The 27007-nt window shown below is 43.9% G+C and overlaps 1 protein-coding gene and 1 long non-coding RNA gene across 8 annotated transcripts in view; both read right to left on the bottom strand.

The window, feature by feature from the left end:
* Nucleotides 1–27007, bottom strand: part of p38b (p38b MAP kinase) — a 457389-nt gene that overhangs the window by 240662 nt on the left and 189720 nt on the right. For all 7 annotated transcript variants that reach the window (XM_050177284.3, XM_055070036.2, XM_050177282.3 and 4 more), the window contains one exon: nt 15226–15340. In XM_050177284.3, coding sequence (XP_050033241.1) covers nt 15226–15340 — 115 coding nt within the window. The remainder of the gene's footprint in view (nt 1–15225; nt 15341–27007) is intronic.
* Nucleotides 22946–25829, bottom strand: LOC129384504 (uncharacterized). The gene is made up of 3 exons (XR_008612221.1): nt 24309–25829; nt 23356–23466; nt 22946–23170 (listed from the first exon to the last, which is right to left on the bottom strand). It is a non-coding gene; the product is annotated as an uncharacterized lncRNA (long non-coding RNA).

Below are 27007 nucleotides of genomic sequence, written 5' to 3'. Positions count from 1 at the left end.
AAGTTTACATTGACAGTGCGTTGGCCCTAGGATATGAAACTTTGTGATGCATGCACGTATCCAGTTTGTATCTTCAATAAAATGGCTTATTCTTCATTGCTCTTTGGAACATGTCTACCTGGGAGTACCTGGCATAGTGTCACATGACAAACTCAGCAGTTCCATGATGGTACACCTTTAAGTGATAGATTAGCAACAATGTGATGCTCACCTGTCTCAGAGAGGCGCCATTGCCTATTGATCTCTACAATAAGCCCAACACAGATACTGAACAGCACAGTCCCATTTATGCCTGTGGGCTGCAGTTGTGCTGAGCAAATATGGTGTTAGAAATGTTGCAGCAGATTCTTGAAACCAGCTCCCTTTATCACAATATGTTAGGAAGGGACTTCTGAATATTACAGTGCAGAGCATGAACACTTTGTTAGGAGCTGGCACCTGCTTATTTATGCATTATGTGGGAGAGGTTCGTAATCTCTGGAGAAGTGCTCTGCACGTGCTTCTTTACAAGTCTATCATGGTGCTGGCAAAAATAGGATAAGTGGAGTGCTGCAGATAAATATGTCCTGCAAAGCATAAATGTACAGCATCAACAGGTATCTAAATTGCATTTTTTCCCGACGTTTGGTTTAATTCTCTTAAACTGAAGCATTAGTGAATCTGAAACATACCCACAGAACTGGAACTGTTATATTTGAGTACAAATAGTAAATGTGTTGGGAGTTCCGATGATTTGCTAAAGTTAGATGGAAGCTGAAGGACTGTATACAAGAAATGGCTGTAAGGTCAGCAACTCTGCGCATAATATTTCAGATACTGCACTACATATAACCTAAAACACAGGAAAATAACTTTTTCTCGAATATAAAGAACCGCCACAATGGATCTCGGTGGCATCATAATTATATGTCACTGGTGTGGCACTTCAACAAACTGTGGGAAGCACTATAGCCTAGAAGAATGCATTGTAATCATGCGACTGCGCTCACTGGCGTTTGAGCTGTTCCTTGCAATTATGAGAACTTCTAGCCAGATGCTTATTCATTTATTCAAAAGCCTTGGCTTCTTGGATAGTAAGGCAGCAAGCACAGAGGGATTTAGAGCATTGAGTTAACGGTATTTAAGAGTGATTAAACACAATTTATAAGTTGCCAACAAATACTGACACCAAGGACAACATAGGGGAAATTCATCATCATCATTAGGAGCAGCCTGGCTGCGTCCGCTGCAGGGCAAAGGCCTCCCCCATACTTCTCAACTACCCCGGTCATGTGCTAATTGTGGCCTTGTTGTCCCTGAAAACCTCTTAATCTCATCTGCCCACCTAACTTTCTGCCACCCCCTGCTACGCTTCCCTTCTCTTGGAATCCAATCTGTAACCCTTAATGACCATCGGTTATCTTCCCTCCTCATTACATGTCCTGCCCATGTGCATTTCTTTTTCTAGATTTAAACTAAGATGTCATTAACTTGTGTTTGTTCCCGCACCCAATCTGCGCTTCAGTTCAGTTAAGTTTTATTTCCTTAAAGACCCCTTTGCTAGGGGTCTTTTCTTATCCCTTAACGTTACGCCCATCATTCTTCTTTCCATAGCTCGTTGCGTCGTCCTCAATTTTAGTAGAACCCTTTTCGTAAGCCTCCAGGTTTCTGCCCCATAGGTAAGTATTGGTAAGACACAACTATTATACACTTTTCTTCTGAGGGATAATGGCAACCTGCTGTTCATGATCTGAGAATGCCTGCCAAAGGCACCCCAGCCCATTCTTATTCTTCTGATTATTTCCGTCTCATGATCCGGATCCGCCGTCACTACCTGCCCTAAGTAGATGTATTTCCTTACCACTTCCAGTGCCTCGCTATCTATCGTAAACTGCTGTTCTCTTCCGAGATGGTTAAACATTACTTTAGTTTTCTTCAGATTAATCTTTATACCCACCCTTCTGCTTTGCCTCTCCAGGTCAGTGAGCATGCATTGCAATTGGTCCCCTGAGTTACTAAGCAAGGCAATATCATCAGCGAATCGCAAGTTACTAAGATATTCTCCATTAACTCTTATCCCCAATTCTCCCCAATCCAGGTCTCTGAATACCTCCTGTAAACACGCAGTGAATAGCATTGGAGAGATCGTATTTGCCTGATGCCTGCCCTGCATATCTCTATCGTATCTGCCCTGCCTGACGCCCTTCTTTATTAGTATTTTGTTGCTTTCATTATGGAGGACTATGGTCACTGTAGAGCCGCTATAGATATCTTTCAGCATTTTTACAAACAGCTCGTCTACACCTTGATTCCGTAATGCCTGCGTGACTGCTGAGGTTTCGACTGAATCAAACTTTCGTGATCAATGAAAGCTATATATAAGGATTGGCTATATTCCGCACATTTCTCTATCACTTGATTGATAGCGTGAATATGATCTATTGTTGAATAGCCTTTATGAAATCCTGCCTGGTCCTTTGGTTGACAGAAGTCTAAGGTGTTCCTGATTCTATTTGCGATTACCTTAGTAAATACTTTGTAGGCAACGGACAGTAAGCTGATTGGTCTAATTTTCCAAGTCTTTGGCATCCCCTTTCTTATGGATTAAGATTATGTTGGTGTTCTTCCAAGATTCCGGTACGCTCAAGGTCCTGAGGCATTGCGTATAAAGGATGGCCAGTTTTTCTAGAACAATCTGCCCACCATCCTTCAACAAATCTGCTGTTACCTGATCCTCCCCAGCTGCCTTCCCCCCTTTGCATAACTCCCAAGGCTTTCTTTACTTCTTCCGGCGTTACTTGTGGGATTTCGAATTCGTCTAGACTATTCCTTCTTCCATTATCGTCATGGGTGCAACTGGTACTGCATAAATCTCTATAGAACTTCTCAGCCACTCGAACTATCTTATCCATATTAGTAATGATATTGCCGGCTTTGTCTCTTAACACATACATCTGATTCTTGCCTATTCCTAGTTTCTTCTTCACTGCTTTTAGGCTTCCTCTGTTCCTGAGAGCACACTCAATTCTATCCATATTACACTTCCTTATGCCAGCTACCTTGCACTTGTTGATTAACTTGGAAAGTTCTGCCAGTTCTATTCTAGCTGTAGGGTTAGAGGATTTCATATATTAGCGTTTCCTCATCAGATCCTTCATCTCCTGCAATAGCTTACGGGTATCCTGTCTAACAAAGTTACCACTGACTTTTATTGCACACTCCTTAATGATGCCCATAAGATTGTCGTTCATTGCTTCAACACTGAGGTTCTCTTCCTGAGTTAAAGCCGAATACCTGTTCTGTAGCTTGATCCAGAATTCCTCTATTTTCACTCTTACTGCTAACTCATTGATAGGCTTATGTACCACTTTCTTCCGTTCCCTCCTCAAGTCTAGGCTAATTCGAGATCTTACCATTCTATGGTCACTGCAGTGCACATTGCCGAGCACGTTGGCTTCTTGTAATGTGACTAATAAATATCGGGCTCCTTGGTTTACCCCTTTCTTCTAATTTATTACATAACGAGGGTCTCGAATCCGGCAACATTGATGCTTTGAGGTAGCATGTGTGGGTTTATTGACTAGTTGCTTTCACCCAAAACGATCACATTCTTGTGACACCTGCGGCAGAAAGGATGTTCCACGTCCGCCGTCAAGGTCTGTGAGTGGCGGTGCTGGCTAACAGTCCCAAGGTTCTACAAGGAAACATAAAATACCCAAGAAAGTGGATGGGAACACGGCGCCGCTGTAGCTCAATTGGCAGAGCATCGCATGCGAAATGCGAAGGTTGTAGGATTGTTCCCCACCTGTGGCAAGTTGTATTTTCATCGACTTTCATCTCCATTTATTTATTGTTTCTTTATTTCATTTATTAAGCACAAGTAATTTCCCCTATGCTGTCCTTAGTGTCAGTGTTTGTTGGCTTCTTATGATGTGACTAATAAAAATCGGGCCCCTCGGTGAACCCCTTTCTTCTCGTTCAAGTCCTACATACTGCAGACAGGACGGTGCCTGAATGGTCGAGCCAGAGTACATGAACAAAAGTTAACGAAAGACGTAGTGGCGCACTTGCCTGCACACTGCAATGCCTGCCCCTGTGCACCACATTTAAAGGAGATAAAGATTCTGGGGAGAAGCCAGGACCAGACTGCACGCGAACTGATGGAGGCATATCACATAAAAAAGAAAGGCACAAGACTGTGTTAGTGACACTTCCATTAGGTTGTTTCAATCAGAGATAATTTTTTTTTTATAATTGGTTGCCTCGCTAGGCTGATGAGTGTTCTTGTTTGCTATGTTCTGCGCATGTTCTATTTGTGTATATATGCCCACGGGTTGTTGTGAATAAATTAGTTTAAAGTTACCGCCCGTGTTGTTTTTGTGTTCTCTTCTGCTGTCCCCATCTTTATTTGCGGTCATTATGATATTCACTAACTACTCGTCGTGATATTTCCTTTCTATTATTATTAGTTCATAGATTCATTCACACAGTTGGCCTAACCTTATTAAACCTGAAAAAAGCATCCTTGAGGTCACAAAGACTGAAAGATCAGTTCAGCTACACCAAAATTTATGGCAATACACACACTTTTAATTTTTCAGCTTTGCTACGTGCGGTCCGTTTATGGAACTCTCTACCAGATAACATCACTTGCTAATCTAAACACAGTGCATTTCACAATCTTCTAATTGATCAATATGTCATTTCAACCATTTAACACGTCTTGCCTTCGTTTAACTTCTTTTCTAAATTTTTCTACAATTTAATTAAAGAATTTCAGTGATCCTAATTTTTTTTACTATACTTATCACAGTATACATGCAAAAACGTTTATAATGTTATGCCATTATGTTGTGTTTACTGTTTATTGTTATTGCTCTACATATTGTATTTGCTAATGTCATATTCATTTTCCATTTTGCATGAGTATTCCTTTCATTGTACTGATGATTTTTTTTTTCTCGAGTGCATACTAATACGCTACCGTATTTCCCCCCTTACTTATGCCTTCTCGAAGGCCTGTAAGGTACATGTAAATAAGTAAATAAATGTAAATAAAAACACCTTGTTATACTGAGGCTCAAAATACATAGTGTTCTACAGACAAGAAGTTCGAAAAAAGTAAAGCACTTTGTTATATGCAGGTTTGACTGCATATGTTTGTTTATTATACTAATTTTCATATATCAGTGATAAAACACATGGATCCTTCTGCCAGTGTATTCAGGACCGGTGTTTAACTTTAACTGTTAGTTCACTATATGCAGGTTCGCTATATAACATGTTTTACTGTATATTTATTATACTGTAGCGCTCGTCCCGTCTGCTTCTAGTCTGTGTAAGTGTCCCTTCGCGCTGCAACCCAAGATCATGTTACCGTACCAACTCGCCCAACTTTCTATCCTTTTGCATTACTGTATATTGTCATGTCTTAGTGACAGTGAAGAACACAGAAGCAAGAACTATAAATCATGAAAGCCTTTATTGGGTCAAACAAAGCCTAGAAAAACACAAGCAGCGGTCAAGCACATGGGAAGCACAGCCAGCGATTGCTAAACATCTGCGGGTCAAGTGCGTCGGCTTTTATGCACGACTCGTTGAAGGTTCCAGAGTAGTCACTCATGCTCGCATGCCTTCCAGAAAGTAGTAAACAATTCATATCGTGCATACAATCAGATTACACCAGGTTTCGTGACAACAGACAACAGATCGAACCAACGACAACCTTTGAGCAAGTTCAAAATCATGCAGGCGCGTCTTGTGCTGGGCAATAGCTAAGTTGTTAGCATGTGAAATGCAGTCCCAGAGAAAAGGATAAAATACATGTTATCATCATCATCATCAGCAGCAGCAGCAGCAGCAGCAGCAGCAGCAGCAGCCTGCTTTATGTCCACTGCAAGATGAAGGCCTCTCCCTGCGATCTCCAATTACCCCTGTCCTGCGCCAACCGATTCCAACTAGCGCCCGCGAATTTCCTAATTTCATCGCTCCACCTAGTCTTCTGTCATCCTCGATTGCGTTTTCCTTCTCTTGGTACCCATTCTGTAACCATATTGGTCCAACGGTTATCTAACGGGTGCATTACATGACCTGCCCAGCTCCATTTTTTACTCTTGATGTCAATTAGAATATTGTCTAGTATACCCATTTGCTCTTGGATCCAAACCGCTCTCTTTCTGTCTCGTAACTTTATGCCTAGCAATCTTCGTTCCATCGCTCTTTACGCGGTCCTTAACTTGTTCTCCAGCTTCTTTATTAGCCTTGAAGTCTCTGCCCCATATGTCAGCACTGGTAAAATGCACCGATTGTACACCTTCCTCTTCAATGATAATGGTAAGCTTCCGGTCACAAGCTGACAATGTCTGTCGTATGCAATCCAATCCATTTTTTATTCTTCTATAAGTTTCCTTCTCATGATCAGAGTTCCTGGTGATTAATTGACCTAGGTAAATGTACTTCACAGACTCTAGAGGCTGACTGGTGATCTGGAACTCTTGTTCCCTTGCCCGGCTATTCATCATTATCTTTGTCTTCTGCATATTAATCTTCAACCCCACTCTCACACTCTCTCTGTTAAGGTCCTCAATCATTTGTTGTAACTCGTCTGCATTGTTGCTGAATAGAACAATGTCATCGGCAAACCGAAGGTTGCTGAGATATTCGCCGTCTATCTTTACTCCTAAGCCTTCCCAGTTTAATAGCTTGAATACTTCTTCCAAGCATGCAATGAATAGCATTGGAGAGATTGTGTCTCCCTGTCTGACCCCTTTCTTTATAGGTATCTTCCTGCTTTTCTTGTGTAGAATTAAGGTAGCTGTAGAACCTCTGTAGATATTTTCCAAGGTATTCACGTAAGCGTTCTGTACTCCTTGATTACGTAATACCGCTATGACTGTTGGTATCTCTACTTAATCAAATGCCTTTTTGTAATCTATGAAAGCCATATAGAGAGGCTTATTATACTCTGTGGATTTCTTGATAACCTAATTAATGACATGGATGTGATCCATTGTAGAGTATCCCTTCCTGAAGCCCGCCTGTTCCATTGGTTGGCTGAATTCCAGTGTTGCTCCTATTCTTTTGGAGATTATTTTGGTAAATATTTTATATAATACTGGGAGTAAGCTAATGGGCCTATAACTTTTCAGTTCTTTAATGTCTCCCTTATTGTAGATTAGTATAATGTTTGCATTCTTCCAATTTTCTGGGCCCCTTGCAGTCGATAGACACTTTGTATAACGAGCTGCCAGTTTTCCAAGCATTATGTCTCCTCCATCTTTGATTAAATAGACTGTTATTCCATCTTCTCTGGCCGCTCTTCCTTGTTTCCTGCCTTACACGGCCCTTCTGACCTCATCGCTAGTTATAGGAGAAGTTCCTGTACCCTGTTTATTACTGTTTCTAATTGAGGTATCCTGACTACTCTGGGTACTGTACAGGTCAGTATAGAATTCTTCCACTGCTTTTACTATATCTTCGAGATTGCTGATGATATTACCCTGGTTATCTTTCAGTGCATACATCTTGGTTTGTCCTAAGCCAAGTTTCTTTCTCACCGATTTCAGGCTGTGTCCAAATACATGTGTCAGTATGCAAATAGAGTCTATCTTGGATATATCCAACTCTGGCATATAAAACTCTTATTGAATCAAACAGTCGCAATGTTCCCTTGGAAATTATATGCAAAAGTATGGAGTTCACTAAAGCTTGTTGCAGGGCGAGTTCGTTCTTTACAAAGGAATGCATACTAATGTTACGAGGAAAGAAAGACTTTAAGGAAGAAGAAAGAAACACAGTATGCACTAAACTTCAACTGCTTTATTCTGAGAGAAGTGTCCAAACATTACAATAAATGCACATGCGTGCAATGGTCATTTCAAAATTTTATAGTAATGTGTCAAACAACTGCATCCAATTCCCAAATAGATAAACAGAAGTATTGCTAATGCAGTTCGTGCCTGTTTCCTTGATATGGAATCCCTGCAACAACTCTCGTGCAAATGTGTTATACTACTCCTGCCTTGACTTCTCAAAGCCACAATGTGCAAGTAAGTGTGCACTGCCTTTGTGCTTTAATGAAAGTTCATGCTCCCGTGCTTGGCCATTAACACAGCATCTAGTTTGTCTATAGCTCCTCCCACACGATAGCGGCGCTTCGTATATAATGCCCGTCGTACATTTCACGCAAGGTCTACCATGCTCCTCCAGGCATGTGAGCTTCTTGTCAACACGGTTGATGCACGGACACAGTCCAGATAACTTGCGTGGCGTTGAGAAGCCAACAGTCACACCATATCTACTTGCGACTTTTTTAAGGTAGTGGGAAAGCTTGTGGACATGCGGCATTGCAGCAGCCTTGCATGTTTCTTGGAGGGAGAGCTGGCCATTCTTCGCTCAGTGCCCTTTATCTTTTGGAGGAAAGTTTTCGAGACCACTCTGAGGACTGAGCTCAGAGTGGTCAGCTGGGTGGAATTAGCCTCACCAAGTGGCTATGAAAACTAGCTTGCATAGCGTGAGGGCACAATTTCATAAGAGTAGATTCAAGAGAGAGAATGGGTATTCCTTAGAACATTCTGCATGAAAGAGGAATTTATACACAACACAATCTCTGCAGTTTACAAAGTATGTTCTATGATGTTTGTTACAATTCTTCTATCAGTGGTGAAGTTACTGATTCTACATACCGTATTTATTCGAATCTAGGCCGATACTTTTATTCAAATAATCATATTCCAAAGTCTAAGGTTGGCTTAGATTCGAGGATTTTAAAGAACACGCAGGTTTTTTATTGAAACTGCTAAATATGGTGCATAGCTAGCACCATCTAGAAAAGTCAGTATCGCAGCTGCTAGTCGAGAGAGAGATAGAGAGAGAGAGAGGGCTCTTTATTAGAAAAACAGAGAATTTTGCTGGTGCGTATATAACCGCTGGCATGCTACTCTGTATAGGGATGGGGAATGGGATTAAAAGATTCCAGAAGAGAATGGGAGAAAAAGAGGATAAAAATAAATATAAATTGTCCGAGTGGACCTGATACTAATATTTACAGGTGACATGGCGGGTAAACTTAAGCTTTTGTATATAAAGTGTGCAATCTTTAAAGCTTTCCTATTAGACCAATTTCTGACAGGTATTTGAAAAATAAATCCAAAACCCATCGCTGTTTTGAAGGGCCGGGCATTGGACCTAAGATGCTCAGTAACGTTAGCGGTTCATGGCAAATCATGTCCATTTGTTGCTAAAAAAATTGTCTCTCATCGCGGTACGCGGGGCATTCTAGTAATATGTGCTCCATTGTCTCTAAGTTGCGACAGTTATCACAGTATGGGTTAGTGGTAAGCCCTATGTAGTATAGATAATTGTTCGTGTATGCCACGTTCAGTCGAAGATGATGGTAGAATGTCTCTAAGTGTCGAGGAAGTGGTAGTGGAATTTTCGGTCTCATTTCTGGGTCAATGTAACGCAGGAAGTTATCTTGGTGAAGCGGCAGATTCCAGATGCGGTCTTTTTCTTGATAGGCATATTTTTTTTCCATGTTTGAAGTGTCGGATTTTGTAAATAATGTTCTTTTGAACTTGCGATATTCGAGTCCACTTCTGGCAGCTTCATCTACTCTTTCATTTCCCGAAATGCCGGCATGTCCAGGTATCCACTGGAACTTTATGCAATGCCCAACAATCTTAGCCCTGTGGTGAAGATAAGCAATGTCAAATTCTGCAGCTTTATTATTGCAACGCTTGTGTCGGTTCCACATACTTTGTAGGGCTGCTTTTGAATCTGTGAAAATCACCTATGTCTTTGGCGGCTGCGGTCGAAGTACATATACAAGGGCCTCCTTAATGCCATATAGCTCCGCTGCAGTAGATGATGTCGCTCGCTCAAGACAAAACGAGAATCGTTGCCCTGTAGAGAGAACAAAAAGTCTGCACTATGAACGATGTGGAGTTGTAGAGCCATCTGTGAAAATGTGCATTGCGGCTGCGTATTCTTTGTGCATATATTCCAAAGCTACCTGATAAGTAGCTGCTTGAGGCATTTTCTTTTTCGCACTGATTCCAGGTATATATGGCACGATTTCCAGTGGAGACAGTGTCTATGGTGAAATGTTTCGTGGCATAATTTGTGACGCCTGAGCAGGAATCGAAATAGATATGCTTCTGACGGCCTGCCCAAAGCTAGATGTAGCACGGGTTCTAGAAATATCCTTTAAAAAGTGAGTCTTCATATGAATGACGTGGCGGAGGTGAATCCGAAGTGTCTCCTGCGAAGATAGCACTTCGAGAGGCAGGCATCCAGCTTCTGCTACAGTTCCCGAGCGGGATGACCCCTTCGGAAGGCCAAGACATATGGCTATGGTGTTAGGCTGCTGAGCACAAGGTCGCGGGATTGAATCCCGGCCACGGCGGCCGCATTTCGATGGAGGCAAAATGCGAAAACACCCGTGTACTTAGATTTAGGTGCATGTTAAAGAACCCCAGGTGGTCGAAATTTCCGGAGTCCTCCACTACGGCGTGCCTCATAATCAGAAAGTGGTTTTGGCACGTAAAACCCCATCATTTTTTTTTTTTTAAGGCTGAGACATACGCGAAGGCAGTTGTTTCGTGCTGCCTCAAGTTTTCTCTTGCTTGTGGGAGAGATTTTGTGCAGGATCTGGAGGTAATATCATAGTGTTCCATTAACGTAGGCCTTATGGAGGAGCACCACTGATCGACAGTTGCTGCCCCACTGTGATCTGGCTAAAAATCGGAATACGTGCGACACCGAGGAAATCTTCTCACTCAGTTTTTTCACTTGGGACGACCATGTGACGTTCCTATCCATTGTTACTCCAAGAAACCTTTGCGTCTTGACGTATGGAAGGGCACGACCACCCAACACTAGTGGGTATTTTTCCATACACCTCGGCGTGAAAGCCATCGAAACGCTTTAGTTGGGGGACAATTTCAGACCCCTTGGATTTAGGTAAGCCGATATATTTGCTAGCGCTCTCTGGAGACGTTGTTGGGTGGTATTGCGGGAACGCGCCGCACTCCAAATGCAGATGTCGTCCGTATACAGTGTGATTTTGATGCCACGGGGCAGGTTTCTTCTCAGATGGATGAGGACTAAATTAAATAATACCGGACTTAACACAGCTCCTTGTGGCACTCCCTTCTCGACGGCATAAAGCACCGTGGGGCCATCCGGGGTACACATGAAAAGTTGGCGTCCTTGAAGATAGTCTTCAATCCATGCTTAAAGCCGTCCTCCAAGACCAAGGGTTTCCAAAGCGTCAAGTATTGCTTTATGATAGACCGAATCATATGCTGCCTTATTGTCCAAAAATAATGCAGTAGGTATGTTTCCAGAGACCAATTCCTTTTCAATTGATGAGACCAAGGCAATGACATTATCAATTGCGGACCTATTTTGCCAGAAGCCATTCATTTCCTCCGGGTAAACTTTTGTAGTTTCCAGGAACCAATTTAGTCATTTGTAGATCATTTTTTTCGAACAGCTTCCCTACACAGCTAAGCAGAGATATGAGTCTGAAGGAGGCGTAATTTGTTGGCTTCTTCTCTGGCTTCAATATAGGAATAACTTTGGCAAGCTTCCATTCCGTAGGAACCTCCCCAGTTATCCATGAGGCGTTGTAGTACTCCAGAAGGCGTAGGCGAGATGTGTGGCGTAGATTTGCAAGCGCTTCATAACTCACACCGTCATGGCCAGGTGATGATCGCTTGTTTATGTCACCAATTGCTGCCGTGAGCTCTTCGATGATGAATGGTAATTCTAAGTAAGGAAGGGTAGCTCGAGGTGGACTAGGCTGATGACTTGCAATTTGCCAAAAAGCTTGTGCCCCGTTGGAAAGGAGCCTGCAGTACTGCTCTGCCACCTCTTTCAGGGATGTGCGCTCATGTAATGAGAGGGCGATAAAAGGATAAAGCTGTTATGGCTCTTTGCGAATGCCTCTGACGACTCGCCAGATTTTGCTCAGCGGTTGTCGTATGCCGCTAATAGCCATGCCAGTAGCCAACCATACACAAGTGAGGTCGCCATTTTGACCTGTGTCGCGCCGGCCATACCGGTGTGCGGCGTGGTGTTATCGCTATGGCACCAAGCAGGCGATGCCACTACAGTGCCGCTTTCAAGCGAAACGTTGTGATAGCCGCATCGTCGAACCTTCAAGCCAGGTGGGACTTCGGCGCCGATGAGAAAAACGTCTGTTGTTGGAGGGGACAACGACAGCAGCTTATTGCGTGCGCCGCAACAAGGATGGCATTTAGCAGACCAAAGAAAGGCCATCACCACGAAGTGGAGACAGTTTTGGCCGACTTTGTTTGGGCGCAGAGAGCAGTTGCCCTTCCAGTGACAACAGAAGTGCTCCAAGCGAAAGCTAGGGAACTTTCGAGGGAGCGAGGCCTAATGCCAAAGGATTTCAAAGCCAGCCGGGGCTGGCTTCAGAAATTCATGAAGCGCTTCGGCTTCAGCCTCCGATGTCACACTTCAATCACCCAGAAGCTGCCGAGCAACTTTGAAGAAAAGCTGATAGCTTTCCAGCTCTACGTGCTGCGAAAGAGAGAAGGAGCAGGCTACAACCTTGGGCAAATCGACCAGATGGCTGTGTATTTTGATATGCCAGTGGTGTACACCGTGAACGAAAAGGGTGCCAAGGAGGTGAAGGTGCGCTCTGCGGGCTACGAGAAGCAGCGCGCAACTGCGATGCTGTGCTGCACAGCTGATGGACATAAACTCCCTCCTTATATGATATTTAAAAGGAAGACACTGCCTGCTTGAGAAACTTTTCCAAGAAATGTCACTGTGCGGGCAAATGAGAACGGGTGCGATGGTGGAAGAGTGGGCTAAGATTGTGTGGCGACGACATCCAACAGCCCTTTTGACAAAGAACTTGCTCCTTGTAGTCGACTCTTACCGTGGGCACTTCACCGACAACGTGAAGGCTGTGCTCGCCCAAGCGAACACGGACCTCGCTGTCATACCGGGCGGCATGACGGGCCAGTTGCAGCCACTTGATGTCTGCATCAACAAACCTTTCAAGGATCGTCTGCGGAAATATTACACGGACTGATTGACTGACGAAGACCACATGCTAACGGCAATGGGCCGCATCAAATGTGCATCGCTATCGCAGCTGGCGGGCTGGGTAGCTGCAGCGTGGGACGACATCCCAGGTACTTTGATTGTGCGCGCCTTTAAAAAGTGCAGCATATCTAATGCGCTTGACGGTACTGAAGATAGTGCACTGTTTGAAGGTGACAGTGACAAGGAACACAGCGACGAGTCTAGCAGTGACGACGCTGAATGAGCTCTGCACGTTCAGATTCAATAAATGCTGTTTCCATTTTGTGAACGCTGTCCTCGCTTTTTTTGTTCAGCCTACATTCGAGGTAATATATATATATATATATATATATATTTGGCTTCAGACTTTAGGGGGTCGGCTTAGAATCGAGGTCGGCCTAGATTCAAGCAAATAAGGTAATCTATCTAACTTGCGGGGAGCAGGAAGGTTCAGCGGAAAATTTGCACCTGTTTCACCTGTTTCTTTTTTTTTTTGTCCAAAATACCTCAGTACCGTGCCTGTGTATTCGTCATCCCTCCGCACTGCTTAGGGTCAGTAGTATAGAAAATAATGTGATAGTAACCCTACTGCTGTAATTGCTGGACTGAAGGCCAGGAGTGGGACAGCCAGACGAGGAGCACACACTTTATTTGATGTGTTCCACGTCAAGGTCACCCACCCGCCACGTCCAGCTTCTGCTAGGATGCCACCACCACAGGTGCTCGTGACTTGTGCACCAGATTGCCTCAGGCAATGTTGAGACAGTTCCCCGTGGTGACTGTCGGCTTCAGACATCGGGGAGATGCAATAAAGGGTGTGGTTATGCAACTCCTTGTCTGTCTGTCTCACTCCTTCTGCCAGGCTAAAAATGAAGGGTGTCATACGCAAGCACATCACAGTGCTCCGGCAACTTGTGCTGTTTTAATCTTAAATGTTTCTCAATTTCTACACTCATTTGCAAGCCAAAAGGTCAGTACAACAATGCAAGATTTGAAACAGACTTAAGAAAATGGTTGGCAAGACTCTAGTGAAGAAAACTAAGGTTTAAGCGCTAGTCTGGTCATGCGGGACTTGGGAGAATCATTTTTGTCTACCTGGGGTTCAAAAGCTCGGTAGAGAAGTGGCCAGGAATGGAACCTGTGAGCACATCCCTATAAAGGTTAAACAGGCGAATATGAGAGGAAAGCTTACGAGTATAGAATGACAGGGACAGTTACTCTACAGGTTGTGGGATATGCATGGTTTGGCCTCTTTGAAAATCCAAGCTCTCATAAAACACAGTGCTCACAGCACTAGTTTCATCATGCTAAACACACTGCTTGTTTGCCCATTGTCACAGCCTTAAGCGATCATAGTACATGATGCCTCCTCCTTCCTCACCAAGTGCCATTATTGTTTCCTGCCAAGAAATTTTCACAAGAGCTGAGCAGAGTTTCAACAAAATGCCCAAGACTGTGGTCAGCTGGAACAAAGAGTGCACATCAAGACTGCCAGTGCTGGGTGTCCCTCAACAGTTTCACATTAAAATGTGTTGCTAAAGTGTGAATTGGTAGCAGTCATGAGATATATTTAGACACAAGCAAACGTGAAGGCCCTAAACACATAAATAAATAGCATTCTCATCAATGCACATGCCAGGCATCTGCAGCTTATGTACACTGGGCTAAACTTACTGTGCTTGTACATTGTATGGAGAGTTAAATTCACCCCTTCATTTGTTGAGCTTTACATAATTTAAACATGGCAGCACTCTCCAGGTAGGTTGGCCTAATTGGCACATGATGGTAACTAGCAGCACTCTCAATGAATGCCAACAAATGGCAAATGCCTCTCCAGAATACCGGAATAGCATGTTATGACCGTTAAAGTTTCTGTCATCTGTAGGCAAAACACATTGGGTCTAATGCAGTCTCTTTATTTGAACAGGTTTGAAACCGTGCAGTAGATGGCACTACGTCCATTTACTTTACCTCTGCATGCTAGTCTTAAGTAAGCAAGAACAAGGGTCGTCAGTAAAAAAGCCAACGATGAGCACAGGTAGAGCGAAAAACAAGGAGAAGGCACAGGTGCACTGCATTAGCCCAGCCTGAATGCAGAGGACTTGTTGACGTGGCTCCAACCAAGTCAAATACAAAACCCATGTTGTCAAAAAACATCTACCAATTCAAACTAAACCAACGCACCTGTCTGGTTGTAGTGCATCCAGTTGAGCATGATTTCGGGTGCTCGATACCACCGTGTGGCCACATAGCCAGTCATCTCCACCTCCGCATGGCGCGCCAGGCCAAAGTCCAGGATCTGGACGGCACAGTTCGAAGACATGTTAGCAGCACAAACAATGAAGGACGGTAAAGAACAAAGGACCCCATCAAGATGTTCAGCCAGTATATCAACTTGCCCTTTACAAGGTGTTCATGCTAAGAACCGTGCTGAAGCTTAGAGATGAGTTGAATAGGATGTTGGCCAATTATTCTGCTCCGCAGAGAAAAGATCCTTTAAAAAACACACCAAGCTGGGTTCGCAAAACATACAGTGGCTACCATGTTGTCATCATCATTTATTGTCCCTTAATTAAGGGGACCACCAGCTGCCCAGAAAGTGTCACGAGACATTGGTGGAAATGAAGAGACCATTATTTGCAGTGATATGATTGAACATACTGCCTGCGATTTCAGTAGGAATTAAAATTTTAAATTGTCACAGAAAGTAGTGTAAAATGGTATGCTGTGCCAAATTGCAGGGAAACCTTGCTACTAGAGATGGATGCACACAGATTACAGTATGTAAGTTGGCTGTTGATCGTGTATTGTTTAAAATTGCAGGCTAAATTGCAACTCTTTACTTTACATAGGTGTTTCCACTTGACGCTCAACGAGTCAAGTGGAACGTGTCAAATCACAGTACACTATCCGTCAAACCAATGCCTTTCGTCAAAAAAGCTAAGCGCAACAGGCAAAGAGAAACCCGCAAGCAGTGTCTGCTTTTCTATGAAGTACCGATGCTCCCCACAAGCGTCGTTGTTCTGAGGCTGCCGCCATAGAATAAAGAACCAACTTTAGAGAAGGGAAACCGTACCTTCCGCAGTGGTTCAAAAATAAGCAGCAGCAGCGCATGGAACTTACGTAGGTGGACACCAGATGGCGCTGCTCAACTCAGAAGTGGAATTTTTTTTTTATAGGAAAATTCAATATGGCCGCTTTTTGCCGGTAGCGTACGCTGGTACGCGCCGTGTTTGCCCTGGCAGCTAGATGGCATGCGTCAATGCCTTGGCTGCCGCGTAGCTGGTGCGTTATAATTGCCAGGAGACCAAAGAGCCTCTACTAACGCCCATATAAACAAACCACAAGTGAGTGAACAAAATGTGCGACTTTATTGGCAGAAGACAAACAGTGTACATTCTTGTGCAATAGCAGAAATAAAATTTGCATGTCGAGATACGCTGGAATGATTGACGCGAGCTCGTAAACGGCCCACCGTCGTCGCTGCACATGGCGGTCTGGTAACGAGCAACAACCAGCGGCGCAAACAGATTGGACAGTGTCCCACCTGTTTGCAGCGGCAGTCACTGTAAGATGAGCAACTTGAATCGCAACGCTATCGGGTGATGCGGGCATCTGCTGCCGCAGCCAACACAGCGACATCGACTACCCGGAATTTTAGCGTTCACTCCTTTCCAACCTGCACGTTTCTTTTCTTTGTGTGGCTCACACTTGGTGACCCACATTGTCTCAATATGGACAAGTCGCTTTCGTGGGCATCCCCTTCATCAGCCACTTTTGCGGGCCTTTCCACCCATATGGCTATCAACTTCATACACGTCGGACCATGTAAGCACGTATGCTCGTCATCGTTCGTGCTTAATCGCAGCCGAGAAAGGCCACAGGCACAATTTGCTCATGGCTGCAGCAAGAAAGGTTGAACGGAGACCACGAATCACAGTGTCTGTAAATTGGGAGTCTGTGTCGTTGTGCAGACTGCAGGAGCAAATGCTTACTTGGAGAGACTGCTTTCCAATGCAAATGACCAGGCTGCCACATCGGAGAAGCATAACACGGCGACCGTAACCAAATGAGATAACTGCAATCAATCACTGCATAGTGTTCAGACAATACATTATACATTGGCTACGAACCATATGGTAACAGTGTGCATTCACATACACGGGTCTCTTACGGTACATTCAGCCGCCTACCTACAGGCATAGTGCTTGCCTTCGTCGCATGTGGTTGTCTGGTAACAAGCGACAACCAGCAGCAGAAACAGATTGAACAGAGTGTCCCAACTGTTTGCAGCGACAGTCACCGTTAAAGATTAGCAACTTTCAGTGCGAAGCAATCGGGTGACGCAGGCATCTGCTGCCGACGCCTACACGATATGGACAACCCGAAATTTTAGCATTGACTCCTTTCCAATCTGCAAGTTTCTTTTCTTTTGGAGGCCACTAATGTGTGGCTCACACTTGGTGTCCCACATTGTCTCAATATGAACAAGTCGCTTTCGTGGGCATCACCTTCATCAGCCACTTTTGCGGGCTTTTCCACCCATGTGGCTATCAACTTCCTACACATCGGACCATGTGCGCATGTAAGCTGGTCTCCATTCGTGCTTAATCGCAGCCGAGAAAGGCCACAGGCACAATTTGCCCATGGCTGCAGCACGAAAGGAAGAACGGGGAGCACGAATCACGGTGTGTGTATATTGGGAGTCTATGTCGCTGCGCAGACTGCAGGAGCAAATTCTTACTTCGAGAGACTGCTTCCCAATGCAACTGACCAAGCCGCCATATTCGAAAAACATAACACAGCGACCGTAACCAAGTGAGATACCAGCAAAATTAAACAGCAATCAATTACCGCATGTGGTTCAGACAATACATTATACATTGGCTACGAACCATAGGTGCAGCGGTGGCGTAGAGGTAGAGCATCCGCCTCGCGTGCAAGGGGATTGTGGTTTGAATCCCGGAACACTGCAATTTTCCACCGGATTAAAACAAAAATCTGCGTGTTGATAAAATTGCATAAACAAGGCCTGGAGTGCGGCCTGATCTCGGTGACCAGAACCGGTTACGCACTCCCTCACCAGAGCAGGATTGGCCACCCGGGTGCAGTACTTGGCCACAACCTCCTATATGAACACAACAATCAAACCCCGGCCCTCAGTCCCCAGCAGCTGCGAAGCAACTGACCACGGCGGCGGTCAGACCTGCGACGCTGCAGAGGGTGCTAAGAATCTCTGGATCCGGACAGGCCGCCATTGGAATCTGAACCTGGCAACGTTTAACGCTAGAATGTTATCTAGTAAGCCGAGTCTAGCAGTGCTATTGGAGGAATTAGAGGGCAGTAAATCGGATATAATAGGGCTCAGTGAAGTTAGGCGGCCAAAAGAAGCATATACAGTGCTAAAAAGCGGGCACGTCCTGTGCTACCGGGGCTTAGAAGAGAGACGAGGATTAGGAGTCGGATTCCTGATTAATAAGAATATAGCTGATAACATACAGGAATTCTATAGCATTAACGACAGGGTGGCAGGTCTTGTTGTCAAACTTAATAAGAGGTACAAAATGAAGGTTGTACAGGTCTACACCCCTACATCCAGTCATGATGACCAGGAAGTCTAAAGCTTCTATGAAGACGTGGAATCGGCGATAGGTAGAGTGAAAACAAAATACACTATACTGATGGGCGACTTCAATGCCAAGGTAGGCAAGAAGCAAGCTTGAGACAAGTCAGTGGGGGTATATGGCACAGCACTAGGAATAGGAGGGGAGAGTTATTAGTAGAGTATGCGGAACATAATAATATGCGGATAATGAATACCTTCTTCCGCAAGCAGGATAGCCGAAAGTGGACGTGGAGGAGCCCGAACAGCGAGACTAGAAATGAAATAGACTTTATACTCTGCGCTAACCTTGGCATCATACAAGATGTGCAAGTGCTCGGCAAGGTGCGCTGCAGTGACCATAGGATGGTAAAAACTCAAATTAGCCTAGACCTGAGGAGGGAACGGAAGAAACAGGTACATAAGAAGCCGATCAATGAGTTAGCGGTAAGAGGGAAAATAGAGGAATTCCAGATCAAGCTACAGAACAGGTATTCAGCTTTAACTCAGGAAGAGGACCTTAGTGTTGAAGCAATGAACGACAATCTTGTGGGCATCATTAAAGAGTAGGCAATAGAAGTCGGTGGTAACTCCGATAGGAAGGATACCAGTAAACTATCGTAGACGACGAAAGATCTGATCAAGAAACGCCAATGTATGAAAGCCTCTAACCCTACAGCTAGAATAGAAATGGCAGAACTTTCGAAGTGAATCAACAAGCTAAGACAGCTGACATAAGGAAGTATAATATGGATAGAATTGAACATGCTCTCAGGAACGGAGGAAGCCTAAAAGCAGTGAAGAAGGAACTAGGAATTGGCAAGAATCAAATGTATGTATTAAGAAACAAAGCCGGCAATATCATTACTAATATGGATAAGATAGTTCAAGTGGCTGAGGAGTTCTATAGAGATTTATACAGTACCAGTGGCACCCACGACGATAATGGAAGAGAATATTCTAGACGAATCTGAAAATCCACAATGCCGGAAGAAGTAAAGAAAGCCTTGGGAGCTATGCAAAGGGGGAAGGCAGCTGGGGAGGATCAGGTAACAGCAGATTTCTTGAAGGATGGTGGGCAGATTGTTCTAGAAAAACTGGCCATCCTTTATACGCAATGCCTCAGGACCTCAAGCGTACCGGAATCTTGGAAGAACACCAACATAATCTTAATCCATAAGAAAGGGGACGCCAAAGACTTGCAAAATTAGACCAATCAGCTTACTGTCCGTTGCCTACAAAGTATTTACTAAGGTAATCGCAAATAGAATCAGGAACACCTTAGACTTCTGTCAACCAAAGGACCAGGCAGGATTTCATAAAGGCTATTCAACAATAGACCATATTCACGCTATCAATCAAGTGATAGAGAAATGTGCGGAATATAGCCAATCCTTATATATAGCTTTCATTGATCACGAAAGTTTGATTCAGTCGAAACCTCAGCAGTCACGCAGGCATTACGGAATCAAGGTGTAGACGAGCTGTTTGTAAAAATGCTGAAAGATATCTATAGCGGCTCCACAGTGACCATAGTCCTCCATAATGAAAGCAACAAAATACTAATAAAGAAGGGCGTCAGGCAGGGCAGATACGATAGAGATATGCAGGGCAGGCATCAGGCAAATACAATCTCTCCAATGCTATTCACTGCGTGTTTACAGGAGGTATTCAGAGACCTGGATTGGGGAGAATTGGGGATAAGAGTTAATGGAGAATATCTTAGTAACTTGGTAACCCTGTATATGCAATGCCTCAAGACCTCGAGCGTACCGGAATCTTGGAAGAATGCTAACATAATCCTCATCCATAAGAAAGGGGACGACAAGGACTTGAAAAATTATAGACCGATCAGTTACTGTAAGTTGCCTACAAACTATTTACTAAGGTAATCGCAAATAGAATCAGGAACACCTTAGACTTCTGTCAAGCAAAGGACCAGGCAGGATTCCGTAAAGGATACTCAACAATAGACCATATCACACTATCACAGAAATGTGCGGAATATAACCAACCTTTATATATAGCTTTCATTGATTACGAGAAAGCGTTTGATTCTGTCGAAACCTCAGCACTCATGAAGGCATTACGGAATCAGGGTGTAGACGAACCGTATGTAAAAATAGTGAAAGATATCTATAGCGGCTTCACAGCCACCGTAGTCCTCCATAAAGAAAGCAACAAAATCCCAATAAAGAAAGGCGTCAGGCAGGGAGATACGATCTCTCCAATGCTATTCACAACGTGTTTACAGGAGGTATTCAGAGACCTGGATTGGGAAGAATTGGGGATAAGAGTTAATGGAGAATACCTTAGTAACTTGCGATTCGCTGATGATATTGCCTTGCTTAGTAACTCAGGGGACCAATTGCAATGCATGCTCACTGACCTCGAGATGCAAAGCAGAAGAGTGGGTCTAAAAATTAATCTGCAGAAAACTAAAGTAACGTTTAACAGTCTCGGAAGAGAACAGCAATTTACAGTAGGTAGCGAGGCACTGGAAGTGGTAAGGGAATACATCTACTTAGGGCAGGTAGTGACGGCGAATCCGGATCATGAGACGGAAATAATCAGAAGAATAAGAATGGGCTGGGGTGCGTTTGGCAGGCATTCTTAGACCATGAACAGCAGGTTGCCATTATACCTCAAGAGAAAAGTGTATAATAGTTGTGTCTTACCAGTACTCACCTATGCGGCAGAAACCTGGAGGCTTACGAAAAGGGTTCTACTTAAATTGAGGACGACGCAATGAGCTATGGAAAGAAGAATGATGGGTGTAACGTTAAGGGATAAGAAAAGAGCAGATTGGGTGAGGGAACAAACGCGAGTTAATGTCTTAGTTGAAATCAAGAAAAAGAAATGGGCATGGGCTGGAGATGTAATTAGGAGGGAAGATAACCGATGTTCATTAAGGGTTACAGACTGGATTCCAAGGGAAGGGAAGCGTAGCAGGGGGCGGCAGAAAGTTAGGTGGGCGGATGAGATTAAGAAGTTTGCAGGGACGACATGGCCACAATTAGTACATGACCGGGGTTGTTGGAGAAGTATGGGAGAGGCCTTTGCCCTGCAGTGGGCGTAACAAGGCTGATGATGATGATGACGACCCATATGGCAACAGTGAGCATTCACATAGGATACATTCAGCCGCCTACTTACAGCCATAACGCTTGCCTTCGTCGCATGTGGTGGTCTGGTAACGAGCGACAACCAGCGGTACAAACAGATTGGACAGAGCGTCGCATCTGTTTGAACCGACAGTTGCCGTTGAAGATGAGCAACTTCCATTGCAAAGCAATCAGGTGACGCAGGCATCTGCTGCCGCAACCAACGCAGAGACATGGACTACCCAGCATTTTGGTGTTAACTCCTTTCCAACCTGCACATTTATTTTCTTTCGAGGGCCGCTAATGTGTGGCTCACACTTGGTGTCCCACTTTTTCTCAATATGGACAAGTCGCTTTCTTGGGCATCACCTTCGGCAGCCATTTTTGTGGGCCTTTCCACCCATACAGCTATCAACTTCATACACTTTGAACCATGTGTGCACATATGCTGGCCTCTGTTTTGAGCAAATCATGGCCGAGGTAGGCCACAAGCACAATTTGCCCATGGCTGCAGCAGAAAGAAATGAACTGGAAGCACCAGTTACAGTATGTGTACACTGGGAGTCAATGACGCTGTTCGGACTGCAGGAGCAAATGCTTACCTCGAGAGACTACTTACCAATGAAACTGACCAGGCCCCCACATCTGAGAAACGTAACACGGCTACCACAACGAAGTGGGGCAGCAAAACCACATTCTGCAATCACTTCAGTGTAGCTTGCACAAAGATCCAGGCTATCGAAAAAGATGAGCAATCATCAAGGAGACTAGGAATATGGAAAATGAGAACGCTTGCATTCAAGAGAGAAGCCACTCTGCTCTGCAAGCATTGAATGCTAAAAACATCAAGAAAAGTAAAATGGTGCATAGGCCACGGTGCGTAGGTTAATGCAAGACACATGTTGATGCTGCATATACTGCTACAGATATGTTAGGCTACTAGACAGTGACTGGTATTAAGTATCAGCGAAGAATCGGTTGACCTTTAAGTTTGAATGAGGATGAATGATCTCGAACGAGAATGGACAATGAAAAAGCTTGCATTTATAGAAGAAAAATTACACTTGGCACAAATGGAATTGACATGGCCAGGAAGCTGATTAAGGGCAAACTGACGGAACACTTTTGGCCAGCGTCGTCCGTGCTTGATCAGAAGTTGCACGTGCATCTGAAGACGATGAATTTCTAGAAAGTCCTTTCTGAGTTACCTGGATGACTCAGCCAAATGTCCGTGCTGGTGGAATCGTGACTGAAGCTCTTTTCAGTCTTGACATAGTCCTCTGCAGACTTGATATCTCATCCAAATTCTTCTGCATGCGCTTCTTTGTTCGTGGTGTAAAAGCCCTGCAAATTCAGCTCCAGCCCCTTCCTGTTGGTGTACATAGGAGCTCCTGTGATGACCAAGATGTGCTTGGCATAGACTCTGTTGGGGCAGAACGGTGACACATGAGATACAGCACAGATTAGCCAAACTCATGTGTGTTTTCTTTTATGTTCGAACCAATTATACTGAACCATAAATATGAACAAACATTCATATTTGCTGCAAACAGCAAGCCAATACAGAATATATCAAGCATATTTATTTCTGAACCATATGTTGTTTACCTTGTAGTAGCAGCCAATGTCCACACAATGGCCTTGTTGTAGCAGGCAGCACTTCCGTTTAGTGTGTGGAGTGTGTTGCTTTATACTGGTGCCGTCCTCGTTACTGCATGTCTGGAACAGAAATTCTGACTGAATCAAAAATTGAAAAAGCACAATTTTGCAATATAAAATGCAAAAAGATGCAACGTATATATTGTAATGGTTTGCGACTACAGAACACATGCAAATGAACATTGTCTGTTCTAGAGTGCTTAAGCAGCATGTTAAATAAATATTGCTATTGTCCATAAAATTGACGTCTGCCTGACTACAATGCATGTCAACAGCTTAAGTATTATTAAGATCACAAATGAGAACATTTGTGCATTCATTTATTTATACACTAGAAGAGATCGCACTGCTGGTTCCACAAGCAAATGCATGAAAGTCATGAATCTATTAGAACTGATGCATCATTTTTCTGCACGAACGTGATGCACCGCTTCACTACTGCAAAAATAAATGCCCTACAGTAAACCAAACTGAACAAGCAAGAACATTTGGAACCAACAAATACGAAATATGAGTGAATTATCACGCTTGCAACTGTTTAATACATTAAATTCTGTACGTTCACTTCATTTTACCAAAGGATTATTCTGTTTCGTGGACGAAAGAAGTAGCGGCGGACTCGAAAAAAAGTTTTATATGTATATTGTTAAGGCTACCCAGTCACCTATGGCCACGACTACAATAAGATTAAAAATGAGACGCACGTTCCGATGTCGCTCTTTCTTTCCTGATAGTGTTAGTATAATGACAGCCTCACAAGTAAAGGTTTATTTAGGAAGCAGCGACTGAGATCCTGAATGCCCACATGTAATGCAGGATCTAGTTCGCTAACTTCTCCCCGCCTGTAAGTTAATGAGACGGATATTATATAACGATTCAAGCAGCGGTGTTAAACGACTCACCGTTATTGCCGTTGTCAGACGCAGCAGAATCCAGCTCCCGTTTTGATGCAGACGTGTTCCGAATGGCTCACAACCGATACCCAACTTTCGGGCCTACGTGTCCACTTGCAAACACGTCACTTCACCCCAGGTTAAATAACGCGAGACATCGAAGCACAATAAACTAGTTTTAGCAAAAAAGAAGCAACCAGTCTGAGTGCACGAACGAATGAATCCGTGCCACCATGCACTCGAAAATGCCGGTAAAAATTTTAAATCCAGGCGAGAGGTCACGTGAAAGATCAATGATGCTGAACGCTATTTGCGTCTATACTGGCAAAGAAACAACTTACTTACAAAGAGCACAATATCTAATTAGCAATGATAATTTCGCCATCTTTTTTATGTAATAAAAATGCTTCGGTAATTGGAACAGAAAGTTTGTAAGATAAAATTACGCTTATTACGGCGCCTCTAGCGGAAAATGTTGAAACTAACGTAAGCATCCCGAAGTGATGCTACTATGCTGGTTTTGTTAGCAGCGGCGCGCGGTCGATTTTTTCACCCTCTGTGGCCATTTCTTGAACTTGAGAGTACGCGGGGCCTGGTGCCGCCGCATATGGAACAGCGGCGCTTCCATCAACTATCGACACCCTCGCAGGAGTGTTGTGTGCACTGTAAAACTATAGTGCCTAGAATATACTGGCTAGTGTGCTGTGCACCCGCTCTTTTCAATGGAGAAGCATGGCGCCGCCTGCAATGAATGCCCACGGTGGCCGACAGAGGTCGCTGCTATACGGGTGGGTCCAGAGTGCGCGTTTCGTCTGCTTCGCACATCAGTTTCACAGCGGTTGCGTCGGTTTCTATGTTTGCGTTTTCTGTCTTATTACAGCATTGCGTGTTTGTTCTTGGTGTTGTCAAAGAGTGAGTGTGTAGCTGCTGTGTTTGTGTGCTTGTCATTACGAGAACTATGCGCTGGCAGTGAAAAAATGACGATGCTAAAGAGAGAGTGCAAGGAAAGGACCTGCTTTGTGCCATTGTGTAGAAGCGGCTACCGCTCAAACAGAGGGTGTGTATCCTTGTTCACTCCACCATCTGATACGAAGCGGTAGCAGAATGGGCAAGAATGACCTGGAGAACGGACAGAAGGCTGGCACCAACTGCTGTGATTGTGAAAAACATTTAGAAAACAGCTTAGTCCAGTGTGCGTCCTCTATCACCGTGAATTAACGGTGTTGTCCACGAGATTCCCCGTGATAAAAGACGCCTATAACACTATGCCATACCAACGATATTGCTACGGAACAGTATTTGCAATGACGAAGAGGCGAGCAGTGAGAAGACGACGACGACGACGATTGGAGGCTACCCTGGCCTGTCACCTCTTGGCCAAGTGCGGCGTATTCCCTTGTAAATATACTTGTATATAGCTTTTTGTCGTCGTCTTCTCACTGCTCGCCTCTTCGTCATTGCAAATACTGTTCCGTAGCACTATTTCCTGAGTATCCTAAGCATGCACCTCGTGAGTGCCAGGAAAAAGAAAAAAAAATTAGCAGTAGTGCTTTGAACTACTATACTGCAGGTTATGTATGTTGCATGAAAGATCACTGTCAAAAATTCTTGACCACAGTGTGCAGGCTTAATTCCTTTGCCTAAGTAAAGCTGAAGCTAGCGCCAGCGCTGCTTCATATTGCACTATAACCATTTTGACAATGGAGGCCTTGTCTATCTTAGTCAGACCTTGTCAACCACTATGAAGGCCATGGAAGATGCTTTTACTGTGTTCTTTAGCAAAAACAAGTTACATGTAGCGAGTCTAGCTGATTTTTGAAGTCAGCTCCAGACACTGGCACTTCCGCAACTAGGGTGCCCAGAGCATAAAAAACCAGCTTTGACAGCAGTTGTAAAGTTCTATGTTTTCTTGAGGTTTGGGTTTTTGTAAAAGGCATCAACAAAGAGACGGAAGCGCTAAAGCAACGGCAGAAGCTCCTTAAACTGCGTCCCTGCCGCTAAATCTATCTTCTCCACGTATGTGTGCATTATCTCATATCTAGTGCTGTCTTAATTGTGCCTGCGTTTGACTGTTGTTACGCTTGAATAAAATCTTTGTTACGCTCAAATAAAAGATGTTTCCTATTTTTGTTCACGATATCAGAAATAAAAAGATGTCTGCACGTATTTACCTGGTATAAAGAATGTATAGTACAAGGAACACCACAGTTCATTTTACAGGCTAATTTATTTGCTCATTATCATACCCTCGGGGCCCAATCGGCATGATGAGGGGATAGTTACATGGTTTACAAACAATCAAAAACATTCATACCGATGAGGAAAACAGTATAAGATGAATAGGCAGAAACAACAGCAAATAAAATAAAAAGAAAGAACAGCGAAATTCGAGTCATTTCAAAAGAAGATCGGTTACAGCGGTCTTCTTTTGAAATGATCGGTTACGGTATACATTAATAGAACAGTACCGTAACCTTAAAATTCTGTTGGTTTATTAGAATAAAGAAATGCAACCTAAAGCTTACCCTTAAAAAAATTACGCTGCCATCATCGCTAGAATAAAAAACAAGTGTCCTTACCTATCGCCTAAGAGACACGAAGGCAAACACCTCGTAAAGCCTACTGTAATCCACGCTAATCCTCCTTCATCCGCTCTAATCCACCTTAATCCCCGATTCAACCTAATTCACCTTAATCCGATCGCTATC

Source organism: Dermacentor andersoni, chromosome 9 (assembly GCF_023375885.2).
Source record: "Dermacentor andersoni chromosome 9, qqDerAnde1_hic_scaffold, whole genome shotgun sequence".
Classification (NCBI taxonomy): domain Eukaryota; kingdom Metazoa; phylum Arthropoda; class Arachnida; order Ixodida; family Ixodidae; genus Dermacentor; species Dermacentor andersoni.
Note: the sequence above shows the minus strand (reverse complement) of the source record. Positions and strands in the feature narration are given on the sequence as shown.